The sequence below is a fragment of the Syzygium oleosum genome, unplaced genomic scaffold (assembly GCF_021117445.2).
Source record: "Syzygium oleosum isolate NSW1041296 unplaced genomic scaffold, Sole_v2.1 Sole_v2.03, whole genome shotgun sequence".
In the NCBI taxonomy this organism is placed as follows: Eukaryota; Viridiplantae; Streptophyta; class Magnoliopsida; order Myrtales; family Myrtaceae; genus Syzygium; species Syzygium oleosum.
Genome location: NW_026607487.1, coordinates 10,205,243 through 10,220,923, shown reverse-complemented (window position 1 = coordinate 10,220,923; position 15,681 = coordinate 10,205,243). Strand labels below are relative to the sequence as shown.

General features: G+C 40.9%; 2 protein-coding genes across 2 annotated transcripts; both read right to left on the bottom strand.

The window, feature by feature from the left end:
• Positions 1–3,494: 3,494 nt before the first annotated feature.
• Positions 3,495–5,630, bottom strand: LOC115689878 (uncharacterized protein At1g24485-like). The gene is made up of 3 exons (XM_030616062.2): positions 5,573–5,630; positions 4,909–5,455; positions 3,495–4,371 (listed from the first exon to the last, which is right to left on the bottom strand). The coding sequence occupies exons 1-3, from the start codon at positions 5,628–5,630 to the stop codon at positions 3,699–3,701; spliced, it is 1,278 nt and encodes a 425-aa protein (XP_030471922.1). The 3' UTR covers positions 3,495–3,698.
• Positions 5,631–12,530: 6,900 nt separating this feature from the next.
• Positions 12,531–15,179, bottom strand: LOC115689876 (probable leucine-rich repeat receptor-like protein kinase At2g28990). Its single transcript, XM_030616060.1, has 8 exons — positions 15,122–15,179; positions 14,281–14,818; positions 13,660–14,144; positions 13,443–13,575; positions 13,223–13,291; positions 13,047–13,118; positions 12,869–12,940; positions 12,531–12,789 (listed from the first exon to the last, which is right to left on the bottom strand). The coding sequence occupies exons 1-8, from the start codon at positions 15,177–15,179 to the stop codon at positions 12,531–12,533; spliced, it is 1,686 nt and encodes a 561-aa protein (XP_030471920.1).
• Positions 15,180–15,681: the final 502 nt, after the last annotated feature.

Sequence of the window (15,681 nt, the reverse complement as noted above, 5' to 3'; positions counted from 1 at the left end):
TGAGAAAGAAGTCTCTGCAAATCTGTATGGCCTATCCTAGCTTAAATAAGAGGAAGCAACCTTCAATAAATAATAATTGTAACTGGGCCTCGCAATCTTTGGTGATTACAATAAATTGTAGCTGTTTAAGTTTGTCTCTTCCAAGCTTAAGAACTCCCTTTCGATTCCTTATTGTCTTATTTTATTCGGCCATTCAGTGCAGAGCGAGCCCTCGAGTGTGCCAATCTCGATGAAATCCAACTTCATAACAAGAAAAAAGGAATTTCCCTTTGAAAAACAGTTTATGGTACAACTTTTTATTAACTAAACCACGTCCTAGCAATGGAATATAACGTTAATCCATATTCGGCAGGGAAAATTTCTATTTCCTCCTGGAGGATCACGCAATATATACGTGCCAACTATATAGGAGATGTGCACATACGCATGTGTTTAAGACAACGATTTCTTGCCCCAGGATAAATCGTCTGCACTTGCTCAGTAACTGTAGCGGTAGCTTATGAGCCAAGTAACAATCCTTGAATCATGCCACCGCTATCGGAACCTACCGATCACAATTCTAAGGCATTGATGGAGGAAGGGGAACTCTTTTTTCTTTGTTTGAGCCATGTAAATGCTGATGATATTGGCATGATAGAGCAGTACGTAGAATTGCGGTTCTGTATTGGAAGTCTCAACGGTGGCCCCTTTTCTTGCCCTCAAATTCCAAGTCGAAATTTGGCTTTTTCGAGAGACCACGGCACTTGCCATGGTAGAAGGACGCTCTAACCAACTGTATTGTCGTTCATATCAAGAGATCCAATGACTATGTCAAGGGCAGAGCAACTCTTTTTATGCTTTGTGAAGATATGGAGCATGTTCGGTTGCATGGAATTGGGAGAGTGGTGTTTCACCGAAAAGCGAAAATCTTAAAATAAGGATGAAATTGTTGAATTTTAGGAAATTCTTTTTATTGATTTTGAACATCATAGTACATGCCTGAAAAGAAAATGAAATGAAAATGCAGGCACTATAAATCAAAAGTTGCAAGAAAGATAAATGGTACGTGAAATTTAAAGTACTGAAAAGGTACATTTGCAGGAAACTTAAAAATTATAGGAAATTTTGCATATTCTACCATAAAGTCTTAAACCTATTGTGCGGCGACCAATTTAGTCATAAACCTTTCAATTATTTCAATTTAGTCCTAAACCTATTATACGACTGTCAATTTAATCTTAAACCTTTTAATGATTCGCTAATGTAATCCTTTTGGATAATTTACGCGATGTAAGGCGGCTTGCATTCATCTCCTTCATCATCTATGTATTCTGCACAATTCTGCCAATCCCAATCCATTTTATTCTAGTTAATTAAGATAACCTACGCGATTAGAATCAAGTGGCAGGGCTAATATATCCAAAGTCTTCTTCAAGTTCTTTTTTAAGTCAGGACAATATTGGAAGGAGCATATACCTTAATTCACAGTTCACACGTTCAAGCTGGCACAACCGAGAAATTAAGAGGAAATAGGCATCTACTCGTACGGCAGCCAAATTGCTTCTCTTGTCGACGTTTTCATCCTACAAGACAGATGCTTCAGATTATCTCGTTCTTTTGATGTCATTGCCGGTGCTGTATTCATTTATTGAAGACTTTTACGGCACTCCTATTGATCGCTTTTAACAAGGACAAGAACACCACAAGAGTCACAACTTTTGTACGGTGCTCGCTTATGTGTCATGACTGTTTTTTCGACGACTTCAGTGTCATGACTTTTAAAAAACGTTCATTTAAGTGTCATACTTTCAATCGATCACTTAACCATCATAACTTTTTAAAAACGCTCACCCCAATTGCCAAAAATTCGATGACATGGCGTAGCACTTGTAAAGAACGTTTTTTAAAAGTTATAACATTCAAATGATCGAGTTTTTTTTTTTACACCCTCAAGTAAGTATTGTACATAAGTTATGGCACTCATATGATAAAAAATAAAGTTATATTACTCAAGTGAGCGCTGTACGAAAGTCATGACACTTGTGATGTTCTTTTCCCCTTTTAACCAAATGGATAATTATCCAATCAGTCATAAACCTATTATACAAATATTAATATAGACCTAGATAAATTTAGTCCTAAATATTAGCGCAATATTCCAATGTAGTCCTTCTAATCAATTTTCGCCATAAATTGCGACGATTCAGTCATTGCCATCCGTCTTACGTGGCATTCCACCACGTTAGCAATTTCAGACAAAAGTTGGCTAGAAGGATTACATTAAAATATCGCGCAAATATTTAAGACTCAATTGACAAAATTGAAAAGTTTAGGACTGAATTGACATTTGTATAATAGATTTAGGACTAATTGGATAATTTCCCTTTAAACATGTGATATAATGATTTTGAACATGTGATATTTAAATGCCCGAACAACCCCTCTACATAGTGTTGGATTTGGCCTAAACTGATACGTGAAGAAGTACTATAGACACAAATAAAGGGCCTGAAGGAATTATAACACACTCCTGCCATGATACTATTGCAACTTTGGAAGACTTAAAACATAGTGCTGCTCCAATTTTTAGGACGTACATGGTGTTAATTTTCCTTTTGTTTTAGGGATAATGACACATTTGGACCCTGAATTTTGGCCAAATATGCAATGTTGTCATTGAATTTTTAATTTGTTCGTTGTGGTCCCTAAACTTTTAGTTTGTTCAATATGATCCCTAGACATTTGGTATATGTTCAATTTGGTGCGACGTCCTCCTTCATTAATGATATGATTTCTCTAAAGCGTTGCCGGTGATATTGCTTGATTGTATGTCCAGTTGTTGATTATTGTTTGTCATTGGTAGGAGTGGAAGCTGATGTATGTATGCTATTTGTATATAAACTGTTCGGAATGGCCTCTATTCTTTTCATTTCGCACTTGTATCTTGCAGGGCTCGTAGTGAGGATAATTTCTCCCACATTGTGGTTTTGCGCAGTCAAATGATAACTCACTCATTAAACAAGAAAATAAAAAGACGAATTTGATTCAATTTTGATATTCTGACTTTTGGGTTTTCATTTGACATCCTAACTTGAGCATCATCTGCTACATAATCCCTCTTGGATTATAACATTTCTGTTAGGGATAATGACACCAATAGTCCATGAACTTTAACCCAATGTGCAATGTGGTCTCTGAACTTTTAATTTGTTCAATGAAATTCATAAACTTTAGCCTAATGTTTAATAAGGTCCCTAAACTTTTAATTTGTTCAACGTGATCTCTTAAGTTTTGGTACATGTTCAATTTAGTCCCCGAACTTTTAGTACATGTTTAATTTAGTCATTCCATTAATTCAAGTTCGGGGACTACTTTGAATATTTTTATATAATTCAAAGACTAAATTGAACATATACAAAAAGTTCAGAAAATACATTAAACAAATTAAAAGTTTATGAATCACATTACACGTTGGGCTAAAGTTCAATGACTGTTTGTGTTATTTTCCCTTTCTCTTGTTAGAAAACATATCGCTAGTCAAAGCTTCCAAGCATTGGCTTTCTTGATCAAGTTTGAATTCACTTTCTTGGTTTTTGGTTTTCCTTCTTTTCTTCTTCCAAATCGTGTACAGATGCATCAATGGTGACCACAGTCAGTCCCCAAAAAACTAAAAAGCATCTCTCACTAATGTGATTACGGTATTGCATCATATACTGTGGCTACGCGTGAGCTTCAACAACCTCCTCCTCAACGTAGCGAGTTCTTCTCCACCAAAAACGGCGCCGAGGTGGGGCTTCTTCTATAACACCGTTGTTTGGTCCACCGCCGTTTGGTCTACCGTCGTTCCTCGATTTAGAGCACAAATAGTACCCACAGCCAATCAAAATGAGAAAGAGCACGCCGCCGCCGCCGCCGCCGACTTCCTTCCACTTACTTGTCTTAGGATAATGTACGGCTTGGCCCGTGTACACTTCAATGGCGCTGATCAAAGGAGGCAGCGTCGAATTCCCGCTTGCGCGCAGCTGAACATTTAGAGTACCGTTCGACTGCACGAATGCCCACACCGACGTGCAGTACTCGTACCTCGGGTTCATGGTCGAGACGAACTTGTTGTTCGCGTTGAATTCGAACGACCTGCTTTCGTTCTCGTTTAGTGAATGGGTCTCGGTGAAATACGCGGTCACGTAGTGAACTAGATTGATCCCGTCGTTGATGCTGAAGCTTAAGCTGATTGGGTACGTTAAATTTGGCGCCTCGACCATTTGGGACATGACAACGTTGGGCACGTTGTTATCGCCGTTGTCGTAGAAGTAAGTTGCGGAGGCTTTCGTCTGATTCAGGTCGGATGGAGTTGTTGGCACCCATATTCTGTTGGCCGAATCAGTAGGGTACCTGCACGACGGTCCACGGAGAAGTTACATTGCTACATCACATAAGAGAGACAGAGTGAAACGTAAGGAAAAATTCCAAGGTTTTCGCGGTTTTACTGGTATGTTCGGCGTATGAAGTATGCAGAAACTTGCATGGATCATACGCTCCACCAGATAGCCTAAAATGAAACAGAAACATGGGTCTTGTTCTCTCCGTTAGTGACGCTGCTGATCTTGAAATTCCCCTCGTAACCATTTACTATATTAAGCTCTAAAACCGTGAAGAGACAAACCTCGTATGCAACGTTTATCTTTGCTGTCCCCAGCTAGGTTATATGATTGTCTTATTTTGAAAGGATGGGTTCTTCGCCAAGCAAAAGATGGGTTCTTCTGATCTCATATCCACAAGGTTCAACAATCAACATATTTCATAACAACATACGGGGCTTTCATGTTTCGTCATCCGTATCAATTAGTTTCTTAACTGAACACCAAATTTGAAAAAGGCAATCAAAGAGAATCATTAATGTAAGGAAGATTGCTAGGTTTAGTTTCTTACCCTAAAATCCAATCATCGACAGTGTCCGCCACTGCACCATAGTCGTAGCGGTAATTGCTGAGCCAAGCCATGTCTCGGGTCATACCATCGTACATATTATCATCTAATGGCCACAATTCCAGCGCATTGATGAATGGGAACTGAGCATCCGATGTTCGAATCAAGCACACCTTAATGTCGTCCGCACCCGATGTGTAAATCAATTCATAAATTTGCGGATCTGTATTTGAGGTGACAACAGTTTTCCTATTATTCTCGTCAAACTCCAAGTCAAAAGTTGGTGGTTTCGAAAGGCCGTCGTAGTTGCCGTAATAAAATGTCGCTCTGCTCATGTATCGGACCGACGGTTGCGCAGGCAATTTGTAGCAAACTTTTTTCTCTTTTGTGAAGACTCGAAGAGTGTTGAGTTGGGTCCACTTGGAGAAACTACCGGCTGAGATCGGCATGTCGTTGCCGACCTTGACAAATTCATCGTCGGTGCTCCAGTAGCTGCCATCTTTGGCCTCATACCCAGTTTGAGACCCACAATCAATTCTCAACAGTGATGCTGCTTTTGTTTGTTTTTAACATATGCAAAGATAGACATGGAATGAGAAATCATCAGATGCAGGATTGAATTCAAGCTTTGAAAAGGAAAAAAACCTGGTGATGAGTGCAGTATTACCTTGAGAAAGAGATACTTCAATGAAGAGAAGCATCAACAAGAACATCTGGACTGCCATTTTCACTTCCCTCTCTGTGTTCTGTTCAATGAGATCAAGTCTCACAACTTGCATTTTCATTTTATAGGCTATTCATTCCAACCCCTACCACGGCACGCACGACATCGATGTAAGGCAGCTTGCGTTCGTCTCTTTCATCATCGACATATTCCACGCAATTCGGCCGGTACCAATCCATTTTATTCTGATTAGTTTAGGTCATTTACGCCACAAGACTCGAGTGCGAGGCCCAATTTAATATCGCAAGTCTTCTCCGGGTCTTCCTAAGTCAGGACAATTTTGGAAGGAGAACATACTTTAATTCACAGTTCACACGTTTAAGGTGGCACAACCAAGAAATTTAAGAGGAAATAGGAATCAGCGTCGCATGGCAGCCAAATTACTCGTCATGTCAACGTTTTCAACCTAAAAGACTTGCCTGACCCACAAGAACTAGGATGTTAAATTTCTCTTCTTTTGTATCACTAGTAGGTAGTAGCATTCAACTATGAAGATGCTTCAGATGTAATCATTCTTTTGATGCCATAGCCAATGCTGCATTTCTTTATTGAAGAATTTTACCGCACTCAAGAACTCTCCCTATTTCTTAGATTCATGGACCCAATTCAATTAAGTGGGATCTTTCATTCGCATTTTTTTTCCCATCAAGAACGTTTTATAAAATTCTTGGACTCTAGAATCTGGAGTATCCTACTTTCACACAATTCACGGGAAAGACCAAAATTAAGACGTAAATGCCCCGACACTATCTCTCTTCATAGACTTGGATTTGGCTTGAAAATGAAACGTGAAGATTAATTGTACTAGAGAAACAAATAAAGGGCCTGAAGGAACTATGACACAAGACTTCGTGCTATTTTTTGGAAGACTAAAAATATAGTGATTCTAAAATATTTAGGATATATATGGTATAAACTTTAATTTTAGGGATGTATACCAGAAGTCTTAAAATTTATCGTGAAAGTGTAGTTGAGTTTTTAAAACTTTTAAAAAGTGCAATCAATTCTTTAAACTTGTAAAATTAGCGTAATAAAGTTCATCCTTTAATTACATTTAATTTGGAAAGATTTGAACTAACTGTCTATTTTTATCTTTTCCAATCTCTAGAAATCCCTTTCCAACTCTCATTTTTCTTTCGCAACTGATAGATGAAGGGAAACCACATATATATAAAGAGCACATAAACTTTATCGTCAAGCGACGTGAGATATTTCAACAATTTGAATGGCATGGCATTAGTGATCGAATATAAGTTGACACAACTTCGAAGAAGCATATCCAAGGCTGCTGGCCAAATGGCTATAACTGATAATTTTTTGTTGACAAAACCACCTATACCAATACCATAGCATTAAGTAGCAGCCATAATACTCTGTCCGAGTGCAGTATCGATATTAAAAACACGAAGCATATTCAAGTAACTATCCAGCGCATGTAAACCGGTCTATGTATCTCTAGCATTGTTATTGAAATTGGCGAAGAAGAAGGAGAGAAGAGAGCGGCGTTAGAGAGAGAGAATACAGTGTGTCACTAGGTTTGACACACTTCTTCTATTTAAAATAGATAATCGTTTACATTAGATGGGCCAAGCCCTAAACACCAATAAATAACCATAAAATAATAAATAAAATAAAAAGAAAGAGAGAAGGGGGAAAGCCCATGTGACTTAACACTCCCCCTCAAGCTGGAGCATAGATGTTCATCATGTCCAGCTTGTTACAAATGAACTCTATCCTCTTTCCAGTACTCGATTTTGTAAGGATGTCAGCAAGTTGATCACTGGTCCGAACATATCCAAATTCGATGACATTCCTGAGCAAAGCATTTCTGACAAAATGACAATCAACTTCAATGTGTTTAATCCTCTCATGAAAAACTGGATTATCCCTAATATGTAGGGCAGACTGATTATCACACCATAATTTAGAAGGATAATCAACGGAATAACCTATCTCCGTCAAAAGCTGTTGCGGCCACATAATCTCAGTAGTTGTACTTGCCATTGAGCGATACTCTGCTTCGCAACTAGGCCGAGAAACCACATCTTGCTTCTTACTCTTCCACGAGACAAGATTACCACCCATAAATATAGTAAAACCGGATGTAGATCGCCTATCAGCGGGAGATCCAGCCCAATCCGCATCACAAAATGCTTCGATGCGGGAATGTCCGTGATTTTGATAGATAACACCCTTCCCGGGATCCTTTTTTAGATACTTTACAATCCGCAGAGCAGCCTCCCAATGAGGAACACGAGGGTCAGCCATAAACTGACTAACAACACTAACCGGAAAGGCAACATCAGGTCTGGTCATAGTGAGATAATTGAGTTTTCCCACTAATCTACGATACCTCTCAGGCTCTGGAATCGGGGCACCTTCTTGCGGCATGAGTTTATCACCAGGAATCATAGGGGACTCGCAATATTTTGCCCCAGACAGCCCTGTATCTTGCAATAAATCTAACACATATTTTCTCTGAGACAGAAAAACACCATTCTTACATTTAGAAACTTCAATACCAAGGAAGTATTCTAGAGGACCGAGATCTTTGGTTTGAAACTGACTGTTTAGAAACTCCTTGAGCCTAGAAATGCCTGCTAAGTCACTGTCAGTGATCACAATGTCATCCACATATACAACCATATAAATACAACCTGCAGGAGAAGTATGATAGAAAACAGAACTATCCTTAATACTCTGCTTCATGTCAAAATCCCGTACAACAGCTGTAGTAAATCTGCCAAACCATGCACGAGGTGACTGCTTGAGACCATATAAAGAGTGACGAAGCCGACAAACCTTATGAGACTCCCCCTGAGCAACAAACCCGGGAGGTTGCTCCATATACACCTCCTCGTCAAGATGTCCATTCAAGAAAGCATTCTTGACATCAAGTTGATGGAGGATCCAATCATGGGAGGCTGCCAGAGAAATAAATAACCGAACGGAGGCCATTTTAGCCACCGGGGAAAAAGTCTCAAAATAATCAACACCATACTGTTGAGCATATCCCTTAGCAACAAGACGAGCCTTCAAGCGAGCAAGCGAGCCATCCGGATTAACCTTGACAGTATAAACCCATTTACAACCAATAGCTTGCTTACCCGTGGGAAGAGGAACAAGCTCCCAGGTCTCATTCTGAACCAAGGCCTGCATCTCATCCACCATAGCAGCACGCCAACCAGAATGAGCCAAGGCATCAGAAACTGATCGTGGAACAGAGATGGAATCCAAAGTGGCAATCAACGCCTGTGTCTGAACTGATAAACCCTTATAAGAGTCAGTATAAACAGGTCTATCACGGCAAGCACGAATACCTTTACGGAGAGCAATAGGCTCATCATCTGAGGGGAGATCCGGTATCAATGGAGAGGTATCCAGCGGAGGTGGCGTTGGCGAAGATGCATCCGGAGGAGGATCCAATGAGTCATCAGAAGGCACATTGGATGGGGTAGAAGAAATCACAGGAGTCGGCCGCTGATGATACATACGACCATACCACACGTCAGTGGATTGAGCTGTGGGGGTGGATGATATCTCAGAAGTAGGACTAGATTGAGCTGTGGGTGTGGATGATGTCTCAGAAGAAGGACTCGATCGAGAACGATTGACCAGAACATCCTCCAAGAAAGTAGATGGAGAATCATCCTTGGTGCCATAAGATTGAGACTCATGGAAGGTAACATCTGCAGAGACAACGTAGCGACCTAGATCAGGAGAAAAACAACGGTATCCTTTCTGATGCCGAGCATAGCCCAGAAAAATACAACGAAGAGACTTAGGGTCGAGTTTAGAGACCTGAGGTCGCGTATCACGAACGAAACACACACACCCGAACATCTTTGGAAAGAGAGGAAACAGAGATTTAGTAGGGAACAACACACGAAAAGGGATTTCTCCATTGAGAATAACAGAAGGAAGACGATTGATAAGATAACAAGCGGTCAAAACTGCATCGGCCCAGAATGACTTAGGGACATTGTGCTGGAACAAGAGAGCACGAGCAACCTCTAACAGATGCCTATTCTTGCGTTCTGCTACACCGTTTTGTTGAGGTGTATCAGGGCAAGAAGTTTGATGGACAACACCATTACGGGAAAGAAATGACATGAATTGATGTGATAAATATTCCCGACCATTATCATCACAAACACTTAACGAAGTGGAGAATTGAGTTCGAACTTCAGCATAAAATTCACAAAAAATTTGGAACACCTCAGAACGATTTTTCATTAAATAGACCCATGTCATCCGTGAATGGTCATCAACAAAAGTTACATAATATTTGAAGCCAAGCTTTGACACGACAGGACAAGGACCCCATACGTCTGAATGGACTAACTCAAACGGAGCTGAGACTCTTTTATTGACTCTAGGAAAATAAGACACACGATGGTGCTTAGCAAACTGATATGACTCACATTCAAAGGAAACGTTTTTAAACTGAGGATATAACTTTTGGAGGGTGGTAGGAGCTAGATGGCCAAGACGACAGTGAATCTCATATGGACTAGGGGATGTGGTGGAGTAGGCTACTGACGGTGGTGTGGCTTCAATATCATAGACTCCTCCTTCGACCCTTCCTCTACCAATGGCCTTCCTCGTCAAAAGATCCTGAAAAACACAACCATCAGGGAAAAATGAGACTGAACAATTCAATTGTTTTGTGATCTGACTAACCGATAGTAGATTAAAAGGTGACTTCGGAACATAAAGCACAGAAGACAATCTTTAAATCTGATGTAAGACTAGAAGTCCCACTCCCTTTTACAATTGCTAAAGAGCCATCCGCCACAGTAATAGCACTAACATGTGATGACGAGGAATAGGTTGTGAGATTACCTACTGTTCCTGTCAGGTGATCTGAAGCACCTGAATCAACAACCCATTTGCCACGAGACATGGAAACACATGCTGTATGATTACCTGTCTGTGCATATGTAGCAGTAGAAGCCTGCCCATCCACCTGAAACTGAGTATACCGTGCAAACTCCTCATCAGTCATCTCAATCATTCTCCTCCCGGAAACAGGAGAGGACTCCTGGATCTCAGAAGATGCAAGTGCCGAGACATTAGCCACCTTGTTACTACTCAGATAACCATACAACTTATAACAGTTGCTCATTAGATGACCGGGCATACCACAATGATGACAAACACGTTGGTCCTTACTACCACCACGGCCTCCACGGCCACCACGTCCACCACGACCTCCACGACCACCACGTGATCCACCACTCCTAGAAAAAGAGAACAGGGCGGATTTGTCACTAGATTCTGGTTGCACAGACGGAATATGAGCCCCAATGGTAACACTACTTAGCCGATTATAGACCTCAGAAATAGATATGGGAACCGTCTCGGAGAGGATCTGATTTTTTATTGGCTCAAGTCCGGGATGAAGACCTGACAAGAAACACATAACACCAAGCTGCTCCCTCTGTGCAATCATCTCATCAGGACTAGTTGGAATCGGCCACAACAAATCAAGTTCATCAAACAGGGCCTGAAACTCAGTATAAAACTCTTGAATAGGCCGCTCCTCCTGATTGAGTTGAAATAATCTCTTCAACACATCACACACACGAGATTTGTTGTTGGTGTTTGAATATAGTAGTGCCAAACGATTCCACACATCTCGAACCGTCGGACAATTAGCAATCATAACCTTAACTTTGCGATCCATGGAATTTAAAAGAAGTCCGAAGATACGGTTCTCTTCAATCTCCCAACTCAAATAATTAGAGTCGGTAGACTCAGGAGGCAAATCAGTCAAGTATTTAGCCTTACCCATACCTTTTAAACAGACAAGAATAGTCTTTCGCCAAATCTGAAAATTTAGGGCTCCTTCCAATTTTTCATCGGACAGTCTCGTTGGGAAAGAGACAACACCCTCGGTACTGCTGGAGTTCGTAGAACCATCACCCGTCTTCACCTCCTTCTGTCGATCATCTCCTGCCATTGTTGTTGCAAAAGAAAAGGGAGACACTTGCTAGGTCTCTATGCAAAGAAACCAGCACCTCTGGACCGGAACAAGGAGACCAGCCTACACCACTGGGCAGGCTGCACAAATCTGTGGCTCAGACTACACAAATCTGTGGCTCAGAAGCCATGATGTTGTATGTCCATTATGGAAGAAAAGAAAAAAAGAAAAGAAGAAGGAGAAGAAGGGGAGGGCCGATCAAAACAATGGATGAAACAAACCCTTGCTCTGATACCATGAAATTGGCGAAGAAGAAGGAGAGAAGAGAGCGGCGTTAGAGAGAGAGAATACAGTGTGTCACTAGGTTTAACACACTTCTTCTATTTAAAATAGATAATAGTTTACATTAGATGGGCCAAGCCCTAAACACCAATAAACAATCATAAAATAATAAATAAAATAAAAAGAAAGAGAGAAGGGAGAAAGCCCACGTGACTTAACAGTTATCAAAGGTATGCAAAATATGGTAGATGAGCGCATGTACCACCTTGTCCTAGGGTAGCCCTGAATTGGTCTAACCTCCTCTTTTCTGCACGCACGAAGGGCACTATTCATAGAAGAATCTGGATTTGAGATCATCTCTGGTATTTGATACAATTTAGGTTGTTGAGATCATGAATGCCATCGTTAAAACGATGAGCGACTAACATAACTTAATGGGTTGGGTTAATCTACTTGTAAATCAAAATGATTCTGGAAACTGATAGCCAGAGTCTTCCCTTGTAGTTCTAGTGTCTTCCCAAGCCAGAGAAATAGGAAACAGGAGTAGGCACCTATGTTTCTGGTTCTGGAAATTTAGCCAAGAAGGAGACCTTTCTTTTGACTCTTTTGGGTTCCTTCAATGCTGATTAGTATATCACAAGCATTCTCAAGCAAATGAACCAAAATGAAAAGAAAAGGAATAATCCGACCCTCTCATCTCTGCGATTTTTGAATTGGTGACTCGGGGTTTGCGTCCTCCGAAACTCTCTCTTCTTGAGGCATTGACTGAACATGCCCATCATCCCATCCACCCCCTTCTGTTGCAGTAACTTCTTCGCTGGGCATTGGTTTCTTTGGTCCCAAGAAATAAACAAAAGCAACCACCACCAGTATGAAGGAGAGTAACCCGATAGGCAATCCAAATGTTGACGCGGAGCTCTCTCTCTTAATTACATGGCAGTTACCATGGACGCTGCACGAGAGGTGAATGAGTCCTTACAGATAGCATTTCGCGCAAGGAAGTGTCGTGCAGGTTCAATTAGACTACTTACTCAAATTTCAATTGCTTGTTGCTAGTAATACTCTTCGGAATGTAGCCGGAGAAATCATTATTGCTGAGAATTCTAAAGAAGAGACAACAAAGACATGTTTTTCTAGGCCACATAAGAGTAGTTAAATCTAAATTCATGTAGTCGAAAATTATTCTTCGCCAAAGACTTGAACACTCACAGTAACTTGAGATGTGGCAATTTGCCAAGGAATTCGGGAATTGGTCCGTTGAGGCTATTATTTCCAAAGTCTCTGAAACAAGGAAACAGAAGCAGGTCATCATAAGCATATTGAATAACATCCCGAGGAAAAAGAAGACGCAAAATTTTAGTAATCAATTCAAGCAGATGCCTGACATAATCTCAAGTGCTTGCATTTGGCCGAAGTAAGGAAGATGACCAGAGAGACCATAACCTGTAAGATTTCTGCATTGTCATAATGCAATGGTTAGAGGTTCAATGGACGTTCGGAAGCTCATAGATGCAAAGTCATACATAATTTAAGCCATCAGAGAGCCATAAATCATTGATCTGGTTATATAATGGAAGGAATCGAACTTTGTTGATGAGTTTGTACATGGAAGTAACCCTTGGAGGGTAGTGGCCTTGGCGAGATATCCATGGCCATGTAGTGTCACTTGGAAGACATGGGTCGCCGCTCCATCCTTGCAGTTGCTCAAAGGTCTTTACAAATGCTTGTAACCCTTCCACTGCAACGATTAGACCATCACATCGTATGAGCACATAGAATACAAATAAGAAGTGTCTTAAGGCAGTAAAAGAGCATGCTTTACAGTCATCCTGGGATGTTCTTGTGGTGACCAGAGGACGGGTCGACGCATAAATTTCGATGGCACTGATTATAGGTGGTAGAGTTGTATTGATAGTTGGTAACAGTTGAATGCGGATATCTTCGTCAGACAACCCAATTGACTCGGTATCAACTTCAAAGCCTGTGAAAATCTGGTACCGTGGGGAAATTGTCGTGATGTAGGTCCCCCCTAAAATGTACAAATCAAACGCTCGAGTCTCATTTTCATTCAGAAAACGTGTCTCTAGGAAGTACAAAACTATGTATTTGAAGGTGGCGCTTCCATTCGTTTCGAAAGAGAATGTCATTGAGGATGCAGGATCCGGGGCTTCGATTGCATCAAAAATTGCCAAATCGGGAGGATACTCTGTAGTCAGTCTGTTGATGGAAGCGAAGCTGGCATGTACGGCCTTCGTGCCCTGCAGGATCATTGGTTGCCACTTCCGGTTGTACTTATCCTGAGGATACCTGATTGAGGAGACTAGACAACTAGTAAATAAATTTGCACTCACCATGACATATACTGATACATAGTTTGTCTCTATATTCTTCTCTACACGACTGCCAATAGCAGATCTAAATGAGATGATTATTGGTTTCTTACCCCATGATCGATTCAGTTGCGCCATAATTGTAGCGGTAGCTCAGAGTCCAGGCCCTATCTTGGCCCATAGTAGCATACATATCATCAGATAAGGGCCACAGTTCCAATGCTGAGATATATGGGTACTGCTTATCCAGCGTCCGAGCCAAACAGACGCTTATGAAATCACCCCCACTCGTGTATACTAATTCGTAGTGTTGGGGTTCTGCAGTTGAGTTCGACACAGTGGTCCACTTGTTGCCATCGAACTCGAGACCAAAACTTGGAGGCCTTGAAAGGCCATCATAGTTCCCATAACAGAACACTGCCCTGATGAAGTACCTCTTCTGCGCAACCGCCGGTAAAGAGTAACAGTTCTTGTTTTGTTCCGGGAAGTACCTGAGCGTACTTATTTGCCGTTCTGCGCTGAGATTCCCATTAGAGAGCCGCACGTTTTGACCAGTTTTAACGAAATCTGAATCTGTGTCCCAAAGAATTCCATCTCCAGTATCGTAGCTTGTTTCTGACCCGCAATCTATCCGTAACGGGGCTAATGTATCTGAGTATTGTACTTAAATATCAAGAGAAGTTCAAAAGGATTTACTGAAAATCCCTCATGATTTCAAGAAGTGGTATAAAGTTTATACTATAAATTCATTTCTATCTCTGATATGGTAAACAGAGTTGGTTGGAGTAGTGCAGCGAACGTAGCAGGGTCCAGTGTAGTTTTATTTGTTATTACGGTGAGTTTTGGGAAAAAAATTTCTCTTTCCTAAATGCATTCATTCCAACATTAAGGCGAGATTAGCCCTCTAAGAACACAGATATGTTGAAAGTCAACCATGAATGAAAACTAAAATACCTTGAGACAAAACTTTCAGAGCGAAGAAAAACAGGAAGAACAGCACTCCAATCTCCATTTAAGCTGCTCTTGTTCTAGTCCATCAAATCATTTTTGTTCTGAAGCAGGCTTTTATAGAGTAATAGACAGCTAAAAGAAAACAAAAAATCGGCCCATCCGAAGTCACCCTGGCAGATGCTTTAGTTTAGTTGATTACAAAGAAAATTTATGGCTCTCTTTTACCAGTACGGTCACCTGGTACATTTCCTCCTCAACTTTTTCTGTTTCGACACTCCCAAATCTTAAACAATGATTGCCTCGTTTGCCTACGCATTGCTCCTGAACCTGGGCTTCGTTTGAGACTGTGTCTCATGCATAGCACAGCTGTGAATGATTAGGAAACAAAGTGAGACGACAACATTGTTCGAGACGTGTGTACCAGATGAAACACACAATTATTCTGTTTCAAGCTTTTGGATTTTTCAGTACGGTCAAGCTGTACAAGTCCCAATCTTTTGAGATCAACTTCAAAGGGACACGCCAAAATGCAACCTGTATGCAAGATTTGGGATAAATACTCA